This window comes from Arctopsyche grandis, chromosome 13 (assembly GCF_051622035.1).
Source record: "Arctopsyche grandis isolate Sample6627 chromosome 13, ASM5162203v2, whole genome shotgun sequence".
NCBI lineage: Eukaryota > Metazoa > Arthropoda > Insecta > Trichoptera > Hydropsychidae > Arctopsyche > Arctopsyche grandis.
In genome coordinates, this window is record NC_135367.1 from 13,594,584 (window position 1) to 13,607,963 (window position 13,380).

The 13,380-nt window shown below is 34.8% G+C and overlaps 3 protein-coding genes across 5 annotated transcripts; 2 read left to right on the forward strand and 1 right to left on the reverse strand.

The window, feature by feature from the left end:
- Positions 1–799: 799 nt before the first annotated feature.
- LOC143921609 (uncharacterized) lies at positions 800–1,240 on the forward strand. The gene has a single exon (XM_077444960.1). The coding sequence runs from the start codon at positions 800–802 to the stop codon at positions 1,238–1,240; it is 441 nt and encodes a 146-aa protein (XP_077301086.1).
- Positions 1,241–3,459: 2,219 nt separating this feature from the next.
- On the forward strand, positions 3,460–12,300 carry LOC143920794 (uncharacterized). 3 transcript variants are annotated; one of them, XM_077443754.1, is made up of 4 exons: positions 3,508–3,816; positions 3,984–4,227; positions 5,894–6,254; positions 8,794–10,032. In XM_077443754.1, exons 3-4 carry the CDS (start codon positions 5,916–5,918, stop codon positions 9,349–9,351), a joined length of 897 nt encoding a protein of 298 aa, XP_077299880.1. In that variant the 5' UTR covers positions 3,508–3,816; positions 3,984–4,227; positions 5,894–5,915; the 3' UTR covers positions 9,352–10,032. The 3 variants fall into 3 exon arrangements, with proteins under 3 accessions (XP_077299879.1, XP_077299880.1, XP_077299878.1); XM_077443752.1 differs by lacking the exon at positions 3,984–4,227 and adding an exon at positions 12,091–12,300 and having other exon boundaries at positions 3,522–3,641; positions 8,794–9,313; XM_077443753.1 differs by having other exon boundaries at positions 3,460–3,816; positions 3,984–6,254; positions 8,794–10,033.
- LOC143920793 (uncharacterized) lies at positions 6,251–13,030 on the reverse strand. Its single transcript, XM_077443751.1, has 3 exons — positions 12,917–13,030; positions 11,193–11,642; positions 6,251–8,267 (listed from the first exon to the last, which is right to left on the reverse strand). The coding sequence occupies exons 2-3, from the start codon at positions 11,625–11,627 to the stop codon at positions 7,470–7,472; spliced, it is 1,233 nt and encodes a 410-aa protein (XP_077299877.1). The 5' UTR covers positions 11,628–11,642; positions 12,917–13,030; the 3' UTR covers positions 6,251–7,469.
- Positions 13,031–13,380: the final 350 nt, after the last annotated feature.

Below are 13,380 nucleotides of genomic sequence, written 5' to 3' on the forward strand. Positions count from 1 at the left end.
AAATCAGGTGATGGTTAGGTTAGGTTGGGTTAGGCTAGCGAGTTTTGTGTATATTATTGAAATGTCGAATTCTTTAAATCCGGTGATGGTTAGGTTAGGTTGGGTTAGGATTGGTGAGGTTTGCGAGTTTTGTGGATATTATTGCATTGTCGAATTCTTTAAATTCGGTGATGGTTAGGTTAGGTTGGGTTAGGATAGCGAGTTTTGTTTATATTATTGCAATGTCGAATTCTTTAAATCCGGTGATGGTTAGGCTAGGTTGGGTTACGTTTGGTGAGGTTTGCGAGTTTTGTGTATATTATTGCTATGTCGAATTCTTTAAATCCGGTGATGGTTAGGTTAGGTTGGGTTACGTTTGGTGAGGTATGCGAGTTTTGTGTATATTATTTCAACTTCGAATTCGTTAAATCCGATGATGGTTAGGTGAGGTTGGGTTAGGTTTTGTGAGGTTAGCGAGTTTTGTGTATATTATTGCAATGTCGAATTCTTTATATCCGGTGATGGTTAGGTTAGCTTGGGTTAGGTTAGCGAGTTTTGTGTATATTATTGCAATGTCGAATTCTTTAAATCCGGTGATGGTTATGTTAGGTTGGGTTACGTTTGGTGAGGTTAGCGAGTTTTGTGTATATTATTGCAATGTCGAATTCTTTAATTCCAATGATGGTTAGGTTAGGTTGGGTGAGGTTCGGTGAGGTTAGCACGTTTTGTGTATATCTTGCAATGTCGAATTCGTTAAATCCGGTTATGGTTAGGTTAGGTTGGGTTAGGTTGGGTGAGGTTCGAAGCGAGGGATGCCACCATGATACAGTGGCGGCAGCGGTGGGAGTCAGCTACTGGGGGGAGGTGGACGCAAAGGCTTGTCGATGACCTGAAGCAATGGTGCGGAAGGACACACGGCGACCTGAGCTATCACCTCACCCAGTTGTTGACAGGACACGGTTGCTTCGGAACCTATCTGCACAAGATAGGGAAAGAAGCAACACCAAGCTGCCACCACTGTGAGGCAGCTGATGATGACGCGGAGCATACATTGCTTCACTGTCCTGCGTGGGATGCCCCGAGAGAGGCCCTCAAAGCCGCGATCGGGGAGGAAACGCTATGGACGGGGATGGTGATGGGTTCCATGCTCCGCGACAGAGGGAGCTGGTCGGCTTGGGAGGCCTTTGCTGCCTCCGTGATCGGGGAGAAGTTGCAGTCCGAAAGGGAAAGGAGACGCCAGGAGCCTGCTTCTGAGTCGTAGGACTCGATAAGAGCACCGCGACCTGAGGTGGGCCTCTGCCGTCTTCTGTGTGAGCGCATTGTGCAAGGCCAGCTGCTGCCTGGTAATGCTTAAGTGCGGGTCCGGCAGCAGCTGAAAGAGAGAGAGGGGTTTTTAGTGAGTAAGAATCTCTCACTCCCTATGGAATTCGGGCCGGGGGGGCCTATGCAAGGTTTTCCCCTCTCACGGGAAAAAAAAAAAGGTTTGGTGAGGTTAGCGAGTTTTGTGTATATTATTGCAATGCCGAATTCTTTAAATCCGGTGATGGTTAGGTTAGGTTGGGTTAGGTTAGCGAGTTTTGTGTAGATTATTGCAATATTGAATTCTTTAAATCCGGTGATGGTTAGGTTAGGTTGGGTTACGTTTGGTGAGGTTAGCGAGTTTTGTGTATATTATTGCAATGTCGAATTCTTTAAATCCGGTGATGGTTAGGTTAGGTTGGGTGAGGTTTGGTGAGGTTAGCACGTATTGTGTATATCTAGCAATTTCGAATTCTTTAAATCCGGTCATGGTTAGGTTAGCAATTTAAGTGTATATCTTGTATAGTTGAATACTTTGTTTCCGAGGATAGTTAGGTTAGGTTGGGTTAGGTTAGGTAACTATTACGTTGGGTATGTATGGTACGGTGGGGTTTACCTCACGGGCCCGAATGTGAAACGCCCGAAAACGCAAATATCGGAAGGCAAAGATCGAAAATCGAAAGATCTTAAGTCGAAAGATAAAAAAAGGGTGCATGGTACACGGTACATACTCACTTACTTTGCGCGAGCTGGATACAACAGGAACAAGAGGAACAGGCTTTTCCTCCCGTATTCTGCCCGCGCACATTAAACAATGACAAAAAGAGAGATAATTTCACCGCATGCCACTCATAGAAATATAAAGGATTTCAAAAATATGCGCTACCAAAAGAAATATTAAATTATTTCAACTCAATTGTTTTATAAAGAAAACTGTTGCAGAACCTTTGAATAAGTTTACAAACAAATTATCATGTCGTAAGCGAAAACAACGGGTGAGTAAAAAATATTTTGTAGAGTACTTGTAATGACCAGGGAAAATATTACAGTTTTTGACTACACGAGTAGGTTGAATATATGCGGGATAATAAGATGCCAGAAATTCCCAGGGCCCAGCTCCATTTAAGGATCTGTTTCAAAATGGTGAGTGATGTGAGCGAAGCCTGCAAATTCCATCTGCCCAGCAGTAGCGAATTCGTCGACAAAATTCGCCATATATGTACAGTCAAGTACTTATATACTTATTACTAGTCACCGAACCCAGAAGGTGCCGCGTATTGTTCAAAGGTTGTAAATGCATTGTTAAAGGTTTTCCGAACCTTTTTTACAAAGAATTTACAACAATGGAACAATGGATAGCACTGTGACTATCCTACCTCTACTTATTACCAGAGCTTTTTCTGAAAAATAAAGGTGCCGGAAATAATTTATTTTTTATTAGAAAATATTATATTCAAATTATACTATATAGAATATTCGTTTGAAACATAGAAAATGCTGAAACAAAAAGGTGGCGGAACGCCGTTCCACCGCGTTAAATGGTAAAAAAAACCCTGCTAATTACTAATATGTACATATTACTCGCAATTTTTATTTTTACGCTTTTTTGTCACTGAATTAAATTTTTCCAATGAATACATTACATAAATAACAGAGTGAAGCTAATTTTATTTTAATTTATTTTACATAGAAAGAAGGTCTAACAGGTAAACCCAATGCGCCTTCCTAGACAATTAATTACAAACATTACAGCATTTTTTATTTCATAAATCGGTGTATTTCGGGAGGCTGAAGTACTCGAAATTAACAATTAATTAATTAATCCATAGAGACATCTATGGATTTAGTATTACATTGTTTTTGCCAATTTGATGGACGTTCGGAGGAAACGATGGACTTGGAGTCACAAATATTAAAGTCTGACCAGCAGTATTTAGATTAGCACGGGATCAAACCTGGTAACCTCTCGATGCTTAATACAAACGCAACCACCGAGCCATACTATTGGCTAATACAAAATGTATAAAAATACAAAAAGCTTGTAAAAATGTATTTGAGGAGGTTCTTTCCGAGTTGGAATTTGTACAATATTTTGTTAGATATTTCATAAACGCGCTTTTTGTGGCAACGTTTGTTGTGCGCGCGATCGCAATGTGCGAAATAATCCATTTACCATTATATACGTTTTGCTAGTGTTGCCAGCGCAAATCCTACGCGTACATAGTCGTTCTTATGAGAAGTGTCACTAGTGTGTTTACTTAGTGCAGATTCCTCAAGGGCGTAGCCTTGAGAGTGTTATATTTTAGCAATATATATAAATGAATTTTAACGTGAAAAAGTGAGCCGTTGGTATCGATGTTCCGGTTGGTATATTTTATTCATGGAATAATATTTTAGTATCAGAGAAAGCTATCATTTCCATCAAGCGAGATGGAGTGTCGACTTTGCCTCTTCTATACACCGGCAGAGTCGTTAATCTTCATGTATGACGATCCTCATCCGCTGGAACAACGCGTCCGGAATTACTGTCGGCTCAAAGTTGGTTCACCTAATACACGGGTTCTTAACTTATTGTCCACTTTTGTTTGAGTTTTGCTGTTTAAAACTTTGATCTAAATCTATGTATAATGGAGAACCAATGTTAAGAACCCTTGCCTGTTGTAATTTCATTGAAAATTTTCTCTTATGTTGTGTTTCCTTCACAGGTGAAGCGGGATGATGGATTGCCAGATACCGTATTTCTGTAAAATATCTGCTTAGCAAAGTGATGAGTTACAGAGGCTGAAATTAACCGAGAGTTTTAATATCATAACGGAGGAAGTTTTACTGGATGATTTAAATTGGGATAACATGATTGAAACTAGTTCATCAACACATACTAATGATTATGACGATAGCGACTCAAGTCGAATTGGTGTGAAGGAAAATAATTCTGACGATAATTCACCGGTAAAAGTATCTATTATAAATCGAATGACGTTAAAATTTAACACCTCTACAGTGAGGAATTTTTGAAAGATCATATTTGAACTTATATTCACAGTAAAATGCTTTTTGTTGCTGCAAATCGAAATTCAGTGATTTACTCAGGCGACGAGTTTCAATTTTAACTTACATATATAGTATACACATAGAAAATAAGTCATTGTTACATTTTTGTGAAAGATTTTCGCTATTAGTGTTAACCAATTGTACGACACTGAATCCACTTTAAGCAGTAAACTTAAAATGGAAAGTAGCAAAAGTTGAAATTTGACCAAGCTCTAGTTTTGAAATATCATTACAAACAGATTGGTACCATATTGACAAACCAAACAATTAAACTATTCAACGCTTTGTGTCAGCAAAATGTTTTTGATTTTTCATTATATCTTGAAAATTGTTAGTGCCGCTTCATCTGTGATGCGCTTGAAGGAATGAAATGTTTACATATGTACATATAATGGTACATCTATAATTCCATATGTGGACAAGATTTTTCCGTTTTTCCATTTTCCTTTGAGCTTCATTATGAGCCATATTCTAAAAAAAAAAGATTTACATGAGGAATTGCACAATGGCGCTTTCACTCACAACTAAAGCAGTATTTAATTAAATTACAAAGAAATTGAATTAAACTGGCCAATTATTGATAAGATTTATTGAAAGAATATTAGTGTTTAACCGTTTGCCCGCGGCTGTCTTTCATAGTATTTCTGAACTTTGCACGGGATTTTGAGCCTTATATGCGTCTATTTCAACTGTTTTAAGGTTCAAAATTGGTTGAATATATTACTGAGAGTTGAATGCCATCTATTCAATTTGCTTAAAATGAATATATACCAGGCAAAATTAGTTTTTTGTGGAACCATACTGAAACATCGTTTATGTGACGTCACGTCTGTTGAACAATGGCGACGATACGTCTCAATTGTATGAAGAATGATTATTTGACAATTAAGCCAAAACTACGAGATATATTATGTATTTAATTGTTTAAAATAATACTTTATGTGTTAATTAACATATCTGGTTACTTGAATAAATATTAAAATCTGTATTTAAGGTCGAAAACTCGATTACCAAATTTGCGAAAAAGTTGCCGCGTACAGGGCTTGTTCGCTATATTTATTGCCGCGGGCAAAGGGTTAAAGAACACCACTTATAGTTATACTCTTTTTGAAGTCTTCACAAATTAGTAAACGAGACAATACGTCTAGATGGAATAAGAATGCTACTGGCATGCAGTAAGTATGTACTTAACAACTAGTTTTATGTTTCTTGATACTAGTATACATACGAGACAACTTTATTGTCAGTCCACGTTTGGTGTTTGTAGTATGTATGTAATAACAGATAGGAAAAACTTAATCAACAGTCAGACTGAAGATAAAACGAATTGTGCAGCATTGTGGAAGCTAAGCAAGATGTGATTAATAAATTCCTTTCAAAAAAGCTTTAGTCGGTAGTGGCAGGAGTACTAGTAATAACAGTACTTTGGAGAAGATTTAAATCGTCATCTTTCAAGCAGTTTCTTTGAGTTAGCCAATACTCTGACGAAACAGTGTGTGTGACATTTTTCATTTGTTTATTTGTGTCGTATAGTTCTGATTCTTTCTTGTGTTGTCTAATCTAGGCCTGTGTTCATAAATTTGACTATGGATCATTGGACGAATGATAAAATAATTAGAATGTTGAAGTTATACAAAGAGGCGGAGTGTTTATGGGATGTTAAAAACGACCAGCATAAATGTAGGAATTCTGTGCGCGAGGCTTGGAAAGAAATTTCCTTGGCTATTGGGAGTAATATACCGGAAGTTAAACGTAAAGTAAAAAATTTATGCTCACAATTCTATAGAGAGCGAAGGAAGTACCAACAAATCCAAGCTGGGGGCGGAGGGAGATTTATGTCAAAATGGTTCGCGTACGACCATATGATGTTCCTTAAAGATAAACACAGAGGCGAATCTTTCGAAGAAATTGAACAACAAAGTGAGGTAAGACTTGGTATAATTAAAAATACGTAATTCGTACTTCATACATAATTTTTTTCATATATGTATTAATGAATATAAAGACATTTTTAATAATTATCATTCTTTCGCACCTAGTATAATATACAAGTATAAGTTTTAATTTAGATAACATAAAGTATTAAACTCACTACGGGCTGTAAACACATACACTGTGTTTTTAATGAGACTTCATTCAAAGGCCGTCAACACAGCATATGTTATTTAATCCTCCAAACTGTATACAAAAATAAAAAGTATTATTTAAAAAAATTATTTTCAAACTTCCATTTATAGATATCATACCAGCATATCTTTATCCAAAATATCGAAAAACAAATTTAAAAAAAGTTATTTCTATGATTTAAAGCTTGACTTTTTTTCCAAGGAATTGATCGACAATATTCAGAGAAGATTTTAAATCCCGAGATATTGAAATCGATTGGTTTTTTGTCGCGTAGCATTCATACATATTTCTCAAATTGAATCTTTCATTCAAAAGAATAATACAATGATCTATATGATAGATATCGTTTATTACGTGAAAATCAGTGGGCCTGGTTTCACCAATTCTCGTTAAATCAACTCTCCGTTTCTATACTTGAATAATTTTTAATTTGGCATCAATTTTGGATAGGATTGATAACTTTATGTATGTACATATGTATTTATCAGTGGCGTGCGTTGAAATTCTCTCTCTTTTTGTCGTACAGCCTTACTTAATGTGCACGAACGGGATACAAGAGGAACAGGCTGTTCCTCTTGTATCCCGTTCGTGCACATTAAGTAAGGCTGTACGACAAAAAGAAAGAGAATTTCAGCGCACGCCACTGGTATTTATGTAATTCATTTCAATTAATTAAACATTTTTCATATACTGCTTGTACAAAGTCGACGAGACAAGTATAGAAACAGAGTTCATTTAACGAGAATTTATGTTTCAAATGTATATAAATGTTGTACACAATTGAATTCAGCAATCAACACAGTTTGAGAAATACTGATCTGATAATTCACAAGGTCGAAGATAAATGTGAAAAATATATTATATATTCCCATTTTTAATTTAATTGATAGAAAGGTTTAGGAGCTAGATATGTTTAATTTACAAAACCTATTACTTTTCCAGTTACTGCGAAAAATACGCAGGCTTTTTATAGTTTTCAGAAAACTCCAGCAGTACATAAGGGGTTAATAACTTCATTGCCAAGTGATTGATCCCTCCGCTGTTTGAAAAAATTCTGTAAACTCTTGCCTTGTGTTTGAAACTTCCGTATACGATTCTGGTGCAGTTTCTTTTAATGAAATATTTAATTTACTGAACCCCTTCCTCCAAGAGCCGAGTATGACTTCACCGGTTTTTTTATCTTCAGAGTCAAAGCTACCCTCCGGTGTGTAGTACCGTCTTGAGTTAGGACTTCCTCTAAGATAGTTGTGCAGGTAGATACAGGCACACACGATTTTTTTGATCTTCTCATGCTCTAAAAGTAATGTCTTCTGAAAGACGCCAAACTTGGCCGATATTATACCGAATACATTCTCGGAAACTCTCTGCACTCTACTGAGACGGTAGTTAAATACACTTTTCGGCGATCCTTTTTCTTGAGCGCCAAAATATGGTTTGAGTAAATTTGGAATTCGAGTAAACGCACTGTTGCCTAAGAACACGTACGGAACTAGTTTTTCACGTCCAATAAGAGTTGTTGGATCTGGCAAGTTTAATGTACGGTCCATTAAATTTTTATTAAAATTGGTGCTATTGAACGCCTCATCTTCCGATATCCTACTTTGAAATTCGACATTGAAATACATAAACTGGTAATTTGCGTTCACTAAACCGAAAATAACTATTTTTTTATCAAAATTTTCACTGACACAGTGTCTCGAAGTTTGTAATGTGATATGTCTTCCATCTACAACTCCTGCACAGTGCGGAAACTTCCAACGGGAATAAAATTCACTTGCTATATCTTGCCATTGTTCTTCTTTTGTAGGTAACTGAAAGCAGAATTAATATTATGATATTTCATATAACTCGATTTTTTTTCTTTTCTTTTTAAATTGTATATTTTACCATGATACCTATGGTATTTAACTTTTACATTTATAAATTACATAATAATATTCAAAGAATGGTGACAAATAGTAGGTAATATGGTTTTGCCTATTTATGAGGAACCGTTTCAACAATGAAATCAGATAAATTGGCGAACTGTGATAGGAAACGTTAGACTTCGGTCACAAATATCCAAGTCTGGTCAGCAGTACTACAGATAATACTCGGAAGAAATTCTTTTCAATCGCGATCAACCCAGGGCTTGAACCTGGGAACCTCTCCGTGGTTACCATTAACGTAACCACCGAGCTATACTTCTGGTTAATAGATACATGTGTAAGATTTGGGCCATACTATACGATAAATATTACGTCATTAGGTCTAACATTTCTATCAAATGTTCTAATGCGACCCAAGCTTACGTTAACATCATGTGTATGCTACAAAATAATTTGTTATTTTTTTCAGGAGGGGACCTCAGATTATTCAAGTGATAAAATCAAAGTTGAAATTACTAATATCAAGAGTGAGCATCACGAAAGTGAGGAAGAGATTGCGAATGAAACATTTCCTCAATATGATCACCAAAGTGAAGACTCACTGACTCCTTCGACCCCCCCTTTAATCACATCCGTACCCTTGGTTAGACAGAAGAAAAGAACGGCTGCTTTTCGCAGTCCTAGAGCAGTTAAAATGAAGAAGACCGACGAGAAGCTAGATCAAGCGTACGCCATAATGAAAAGTATATACAATAATGGAAAGAGGAGAGATGACTGTGATGTTTTCGGAGAGTACGTCGCTTCCAGACTGAGAAACCTGAGAACTGATAAAGCCAAACTAGTAGTCGAACACAAAATATCGAATATATTATTGGAGGCGGGTATGGGAAGATATGACTATACTGGACTACCTATTTCTTCGACGCCATCAAATATGAATGGATCCCAGCAGCAGCAGTTGATGCCCGAGGCAAATAATTTCGACAGTGGTGACGATACTACTCTTCAGAGTTATTTGAATACCTAATTCTATTAAATTTTAAACATTATAACACCTTGCACTGGAATAAGCTTTTACTCGGTGTATCCAATGGCAATAATGTAAAATTTTGATGACTGAATGTATCATTGAAGAATTTAATAATTCAACACTTCATATATTACATTTTTTTATACAAAAATAGGCTTCTCGATTGTTCAAGGTGATAAGAAAAACATTAATCTATGGGTAAAATGCATAGAAACAGTTTATTATTAATTGAATATTTTATATATACACCTGGTTAATGTGATTCTGGATGATCGAGATTTATTGCCTTTATAATATTTACTTACTTTCATTGGCAACTATTCAATTACATTATATGTACATAATATTAATTTAATAATCTATATTGCAGTGCAAGGGGTTACTGAAATTGAAAAAATATATATGATATTAAATACAATATTTTGTTATGTACGTTCGATCTTTGTACTCTCCATATTCTCATTTTTTACTTAATTAATATATTTTACAAAGTATTAATATAATTATGTTCATTTTAACCAAATCGCAATATAAAAATTGGCTTTTCTGTACATATTCTATTCCTTTAACATAGATTTTATTACATTCGATTTTGTTTGACATTACATTTTATGTTGTTAAATTAGAGCGATTATTTGTTAACATTGCGTCAATGTCAATAAATTTTTATTCAGGTTCACTTTTAAGTTTTATTTCTACAATGATAAAAAATCAGTGTTTATAAAAAATATATACAAACTGTGAAACCTTAATTCCAGACCACTAGGGGGATGGTTTTTCTGTTAAATATGCATAAAATAACATATGTGTGTATGTTATAGTCCAAGTGTTCACCCCAGTTCGTTCATGACCATACTAGTTGGTTCATACACGAATTATTGGTTTTAATTAAAGTGCTAGTCTTCAAATAGACTCCTACCAGGTGTCGCATGAAACTTTTATCTGTCAAAACTTTTTGAGATGTTAAAACGCCAAATATTTTAAATGGGATATCTTATGGAAACCACATTACAACTTTGCCATAATTCCCATTTCCGCTAATATTAAAAATATTGCAACCCGGGGTAAGCTTTCATACATAGAGGATGGGATAAACGATTGAAAATACTTTAGCTTAAACATATGTATACCTATGTGAAACCAAGATCTATTACAATTACAATTAGTATTCTTCTTGTGGTATGTAGGATATCAAGTGGCTGATAAATTGCAATCATGTACTGTATGAAATTTATGAGAATGACCTGGCTATGACTACTCATGCGAGCTGACCGCGAGAAGAACCAGAGGGATGACCAAGGTTTCTGAAGGACGGCAATCTATGTTGGGTTTACATAAAGCGAAAGATAAACAGCAAAATATAACAATTCGGTAGATCAAAGTCTGAAGTATCATATGATATAAATATATTCAGCATTTTTTTGAGAACATACTGATATTAGTTTGTTAAATCGAGGTTTTATTGTATTGGCAAATAAATTAAATTTCAATATATTTTTTTCTAGTTTGAAGGCAATATTCTTAATTATTATTAATTGAATTATATTATATTAATATTCTTAATAATTAATATTGAATTATAATTCATTAAATTAAAATAAATAAAACATATATACTTTAATTTTCACATGATTTTAAACGTAATTGGTCCATCTATAGTATTATATAGGTATATGGTCAATTGGATGTAAAGTTAAAAATAACACTAGTGGAAACCTCATGTGCTCATAATAGTGTTCTAGCTCACTACTAATTAATGGCAGTGTATGACATTACTTCTAATTTTAAAATTCAATTGACCAATATACCATACATTGGTTAATCATTGTTTCAAATACCTTTATTTCGTGTTGAAGTTTCATAGCAAGGGCGGCGCATACTTCCGGTATCATAGCGGAAATAGCTTGTTTTGATATATTGAACAGCTGCATCATGGAGTTGTAAGAATCTCCAGTAGCCAAGAACCTCAATGTGACTAGCAAGCGCTCTTTAACAGATATGGCAAGCCTCAATATTGTGTCTTGTCTAGAGATAATCGGCCCGATTTTATTTACCAAGTCATCGAAATCGAGGCTTGACATTCCGAGAGCGCTTTGAAGGTGAGCGATCGCTAAGTGATGATCAAGACGAGGATCGGCCTCTGCTCGAGTCTCTTCTCGATCATTCCTCTTTTTCAAGGAAGGTCGCATCCAGCAGCTCCGCTTGCGTTTTTTTCTTTCGTTAATGATAATATAAGCTGCAGCAGCTATTATCACATCTTCTTCGTACCACATGATGACAAAATTCAACTAGAAAACAATTAACAAACAATAAGATACATATAAAAATGTAAGTTTATTAGTAGCAATTTCATTTAAGATACTTTTTACAAGTGTAAATGCTGGGACTCATCATTTGAATGTTTAACTAGTGATAGATGCCATTTTATTGGTCCTATGTGGATGCCGTGTGTGTTAAATCGTGAAACAACTGTACAGCCTTGTGTTATTGACATATTTCTACTTTGTGGATACTTCTTTTTTCTCGTCACATGCTTTGGTTTAGGAATATTGATTATGACTGATATCCATGAGTTGTTATTAGATGTAGATTGAATAGTAGTATGAATAGATTTTGTGTCACTCAGACTATGTATGTAATTCACGAATTTCAACGTTACATACATATGCTATATTTTCAGAAACTATTGTGAATATATATTGCTTTTAAAGTTTTAACTATTGCTTTATTTTTCAGATGGATGGAGAAAGTTTTTCCAAATCATCATAATGAAAAAACGATTAGGAAAAGTTCTGATCTAACATCACACAAGTGTGACGTTTGTTCAAAGTCATTCACATACATTAACCACAAATTATATCGGCAAATGAAAATTCACACTGGACCTACGATTTTTTAAATTTAAACCCTACATAAATGTGAGATATTAAATTTAAAAAATTCTGTTTTCTTTGAGTTTTATTTACACGAATACACAAATAGTTCAAGCATAATATCACATAAAATTTAATAATGAACTTACGTTAATTTTCGAATTTGTATACATAAATGCCGAAATATTTCAAATAACGTATGGGAGGAAACTACATGACTATAATGTGTTACTAAAGGTGATCAGATAATTTTCGTTGCAATTGTAATATATAAATGATCTATATTAACATACGCAGTATGTATTTCGTGGTCGGAAATGGTTACACGTTCGATCCGGGATGTTTTATCACTGCATACTAATTATATGGATATAAACTGATGGTTTTCACTATTTTAGATGGTGCTACAGCGGTATGTACATAGATGATATTTTTATAGTAAAATATTAATATGCAGTTATAACGGTAACCTACGGTGATATCGGGTCAGTTTTAATAAATTTTTATTTTTTTAGAAAAATAAAATCGGGTCAACGTTATAATAAATTATAATGTTTTTTAGAAAAATTTTATTTTTCGTAAAATATATTTGAATATCTTTTTATTACTTCAACGGATGTTGAAAGTTATCAATAGCGTATTACAATTGGTCATCTAAAAATCCCGATGCAATAATTATAATTGTTCACCTGCAGTTATCGGTCAACCAAGATAATGATTAGTAGACAAAACCGCTTCCAGACTATTTCATACAATACGAGCCATGTTTGGATGGTCTATTTGTCATTATGAAATGTCAAATCAGCATTAATATTAAAGTAACCAATCACAGACCGGTATTGGGACCCAATAGTCCCTTGTAGGCGGTCTTTCATCAGTGCTGTCAACTTATATTTGATCAACATACAAAACATTAAACAAGTCTAGCATATATTAAATGTAAGAAAGTATAATCGGATTATAAGTTCATTATAATAAAATTATAATCGGAGACAAGTATAAAGGTATGTTCATACCTAGTCAGCACGTACCGACTTCAGCAGATATCCGGCCGTACGAAAAGTATTCTTTGGTACATTTTGTATGGGTATATTCATACCAACCGTCACGTTTACGCCACGGCAGGCTTACAGCAGTACCCTGTTCATACCTT

Coding starts and splice junctions, on each gene's coding strand:
- LOC143921609 (XM_077444960.1), top strand. CDS start 800: ATGATACAGTGGCGGCAGCGGTGGGAGTCAGCTACTGGGGGGAGGTGG.
- LOC143920794 (XM_077443752.1), top strand. Junction 6,255..8,793: donor AAATTGAACAACAAAGTGAG/GTAAGACTTGGT, acceptor TATTTTTTTCAG/GAGGGGACCTCAGATTATTC. Junction 9,314..12,090: donor GGCAAATAATTTCGACAGTG/GTGACGATACTA, acceptor TTTATTTTTCAG/ATGGATGGAGAAAGTTTTTC.
- LOC143920793 (XM_077443751.1), bottom strand. CDS start 11,627: ATGTGGTACGAAGAAGATGTGATAATAGCTGCTGCAGCTTATATTATC. Junction 8,268..11,192: donor AACTTCAACACGAAATAAAG/GTATTTGAAACA, acceptor TTCTGCTTTCAG/TTACCTACAAAAGAAGAACA.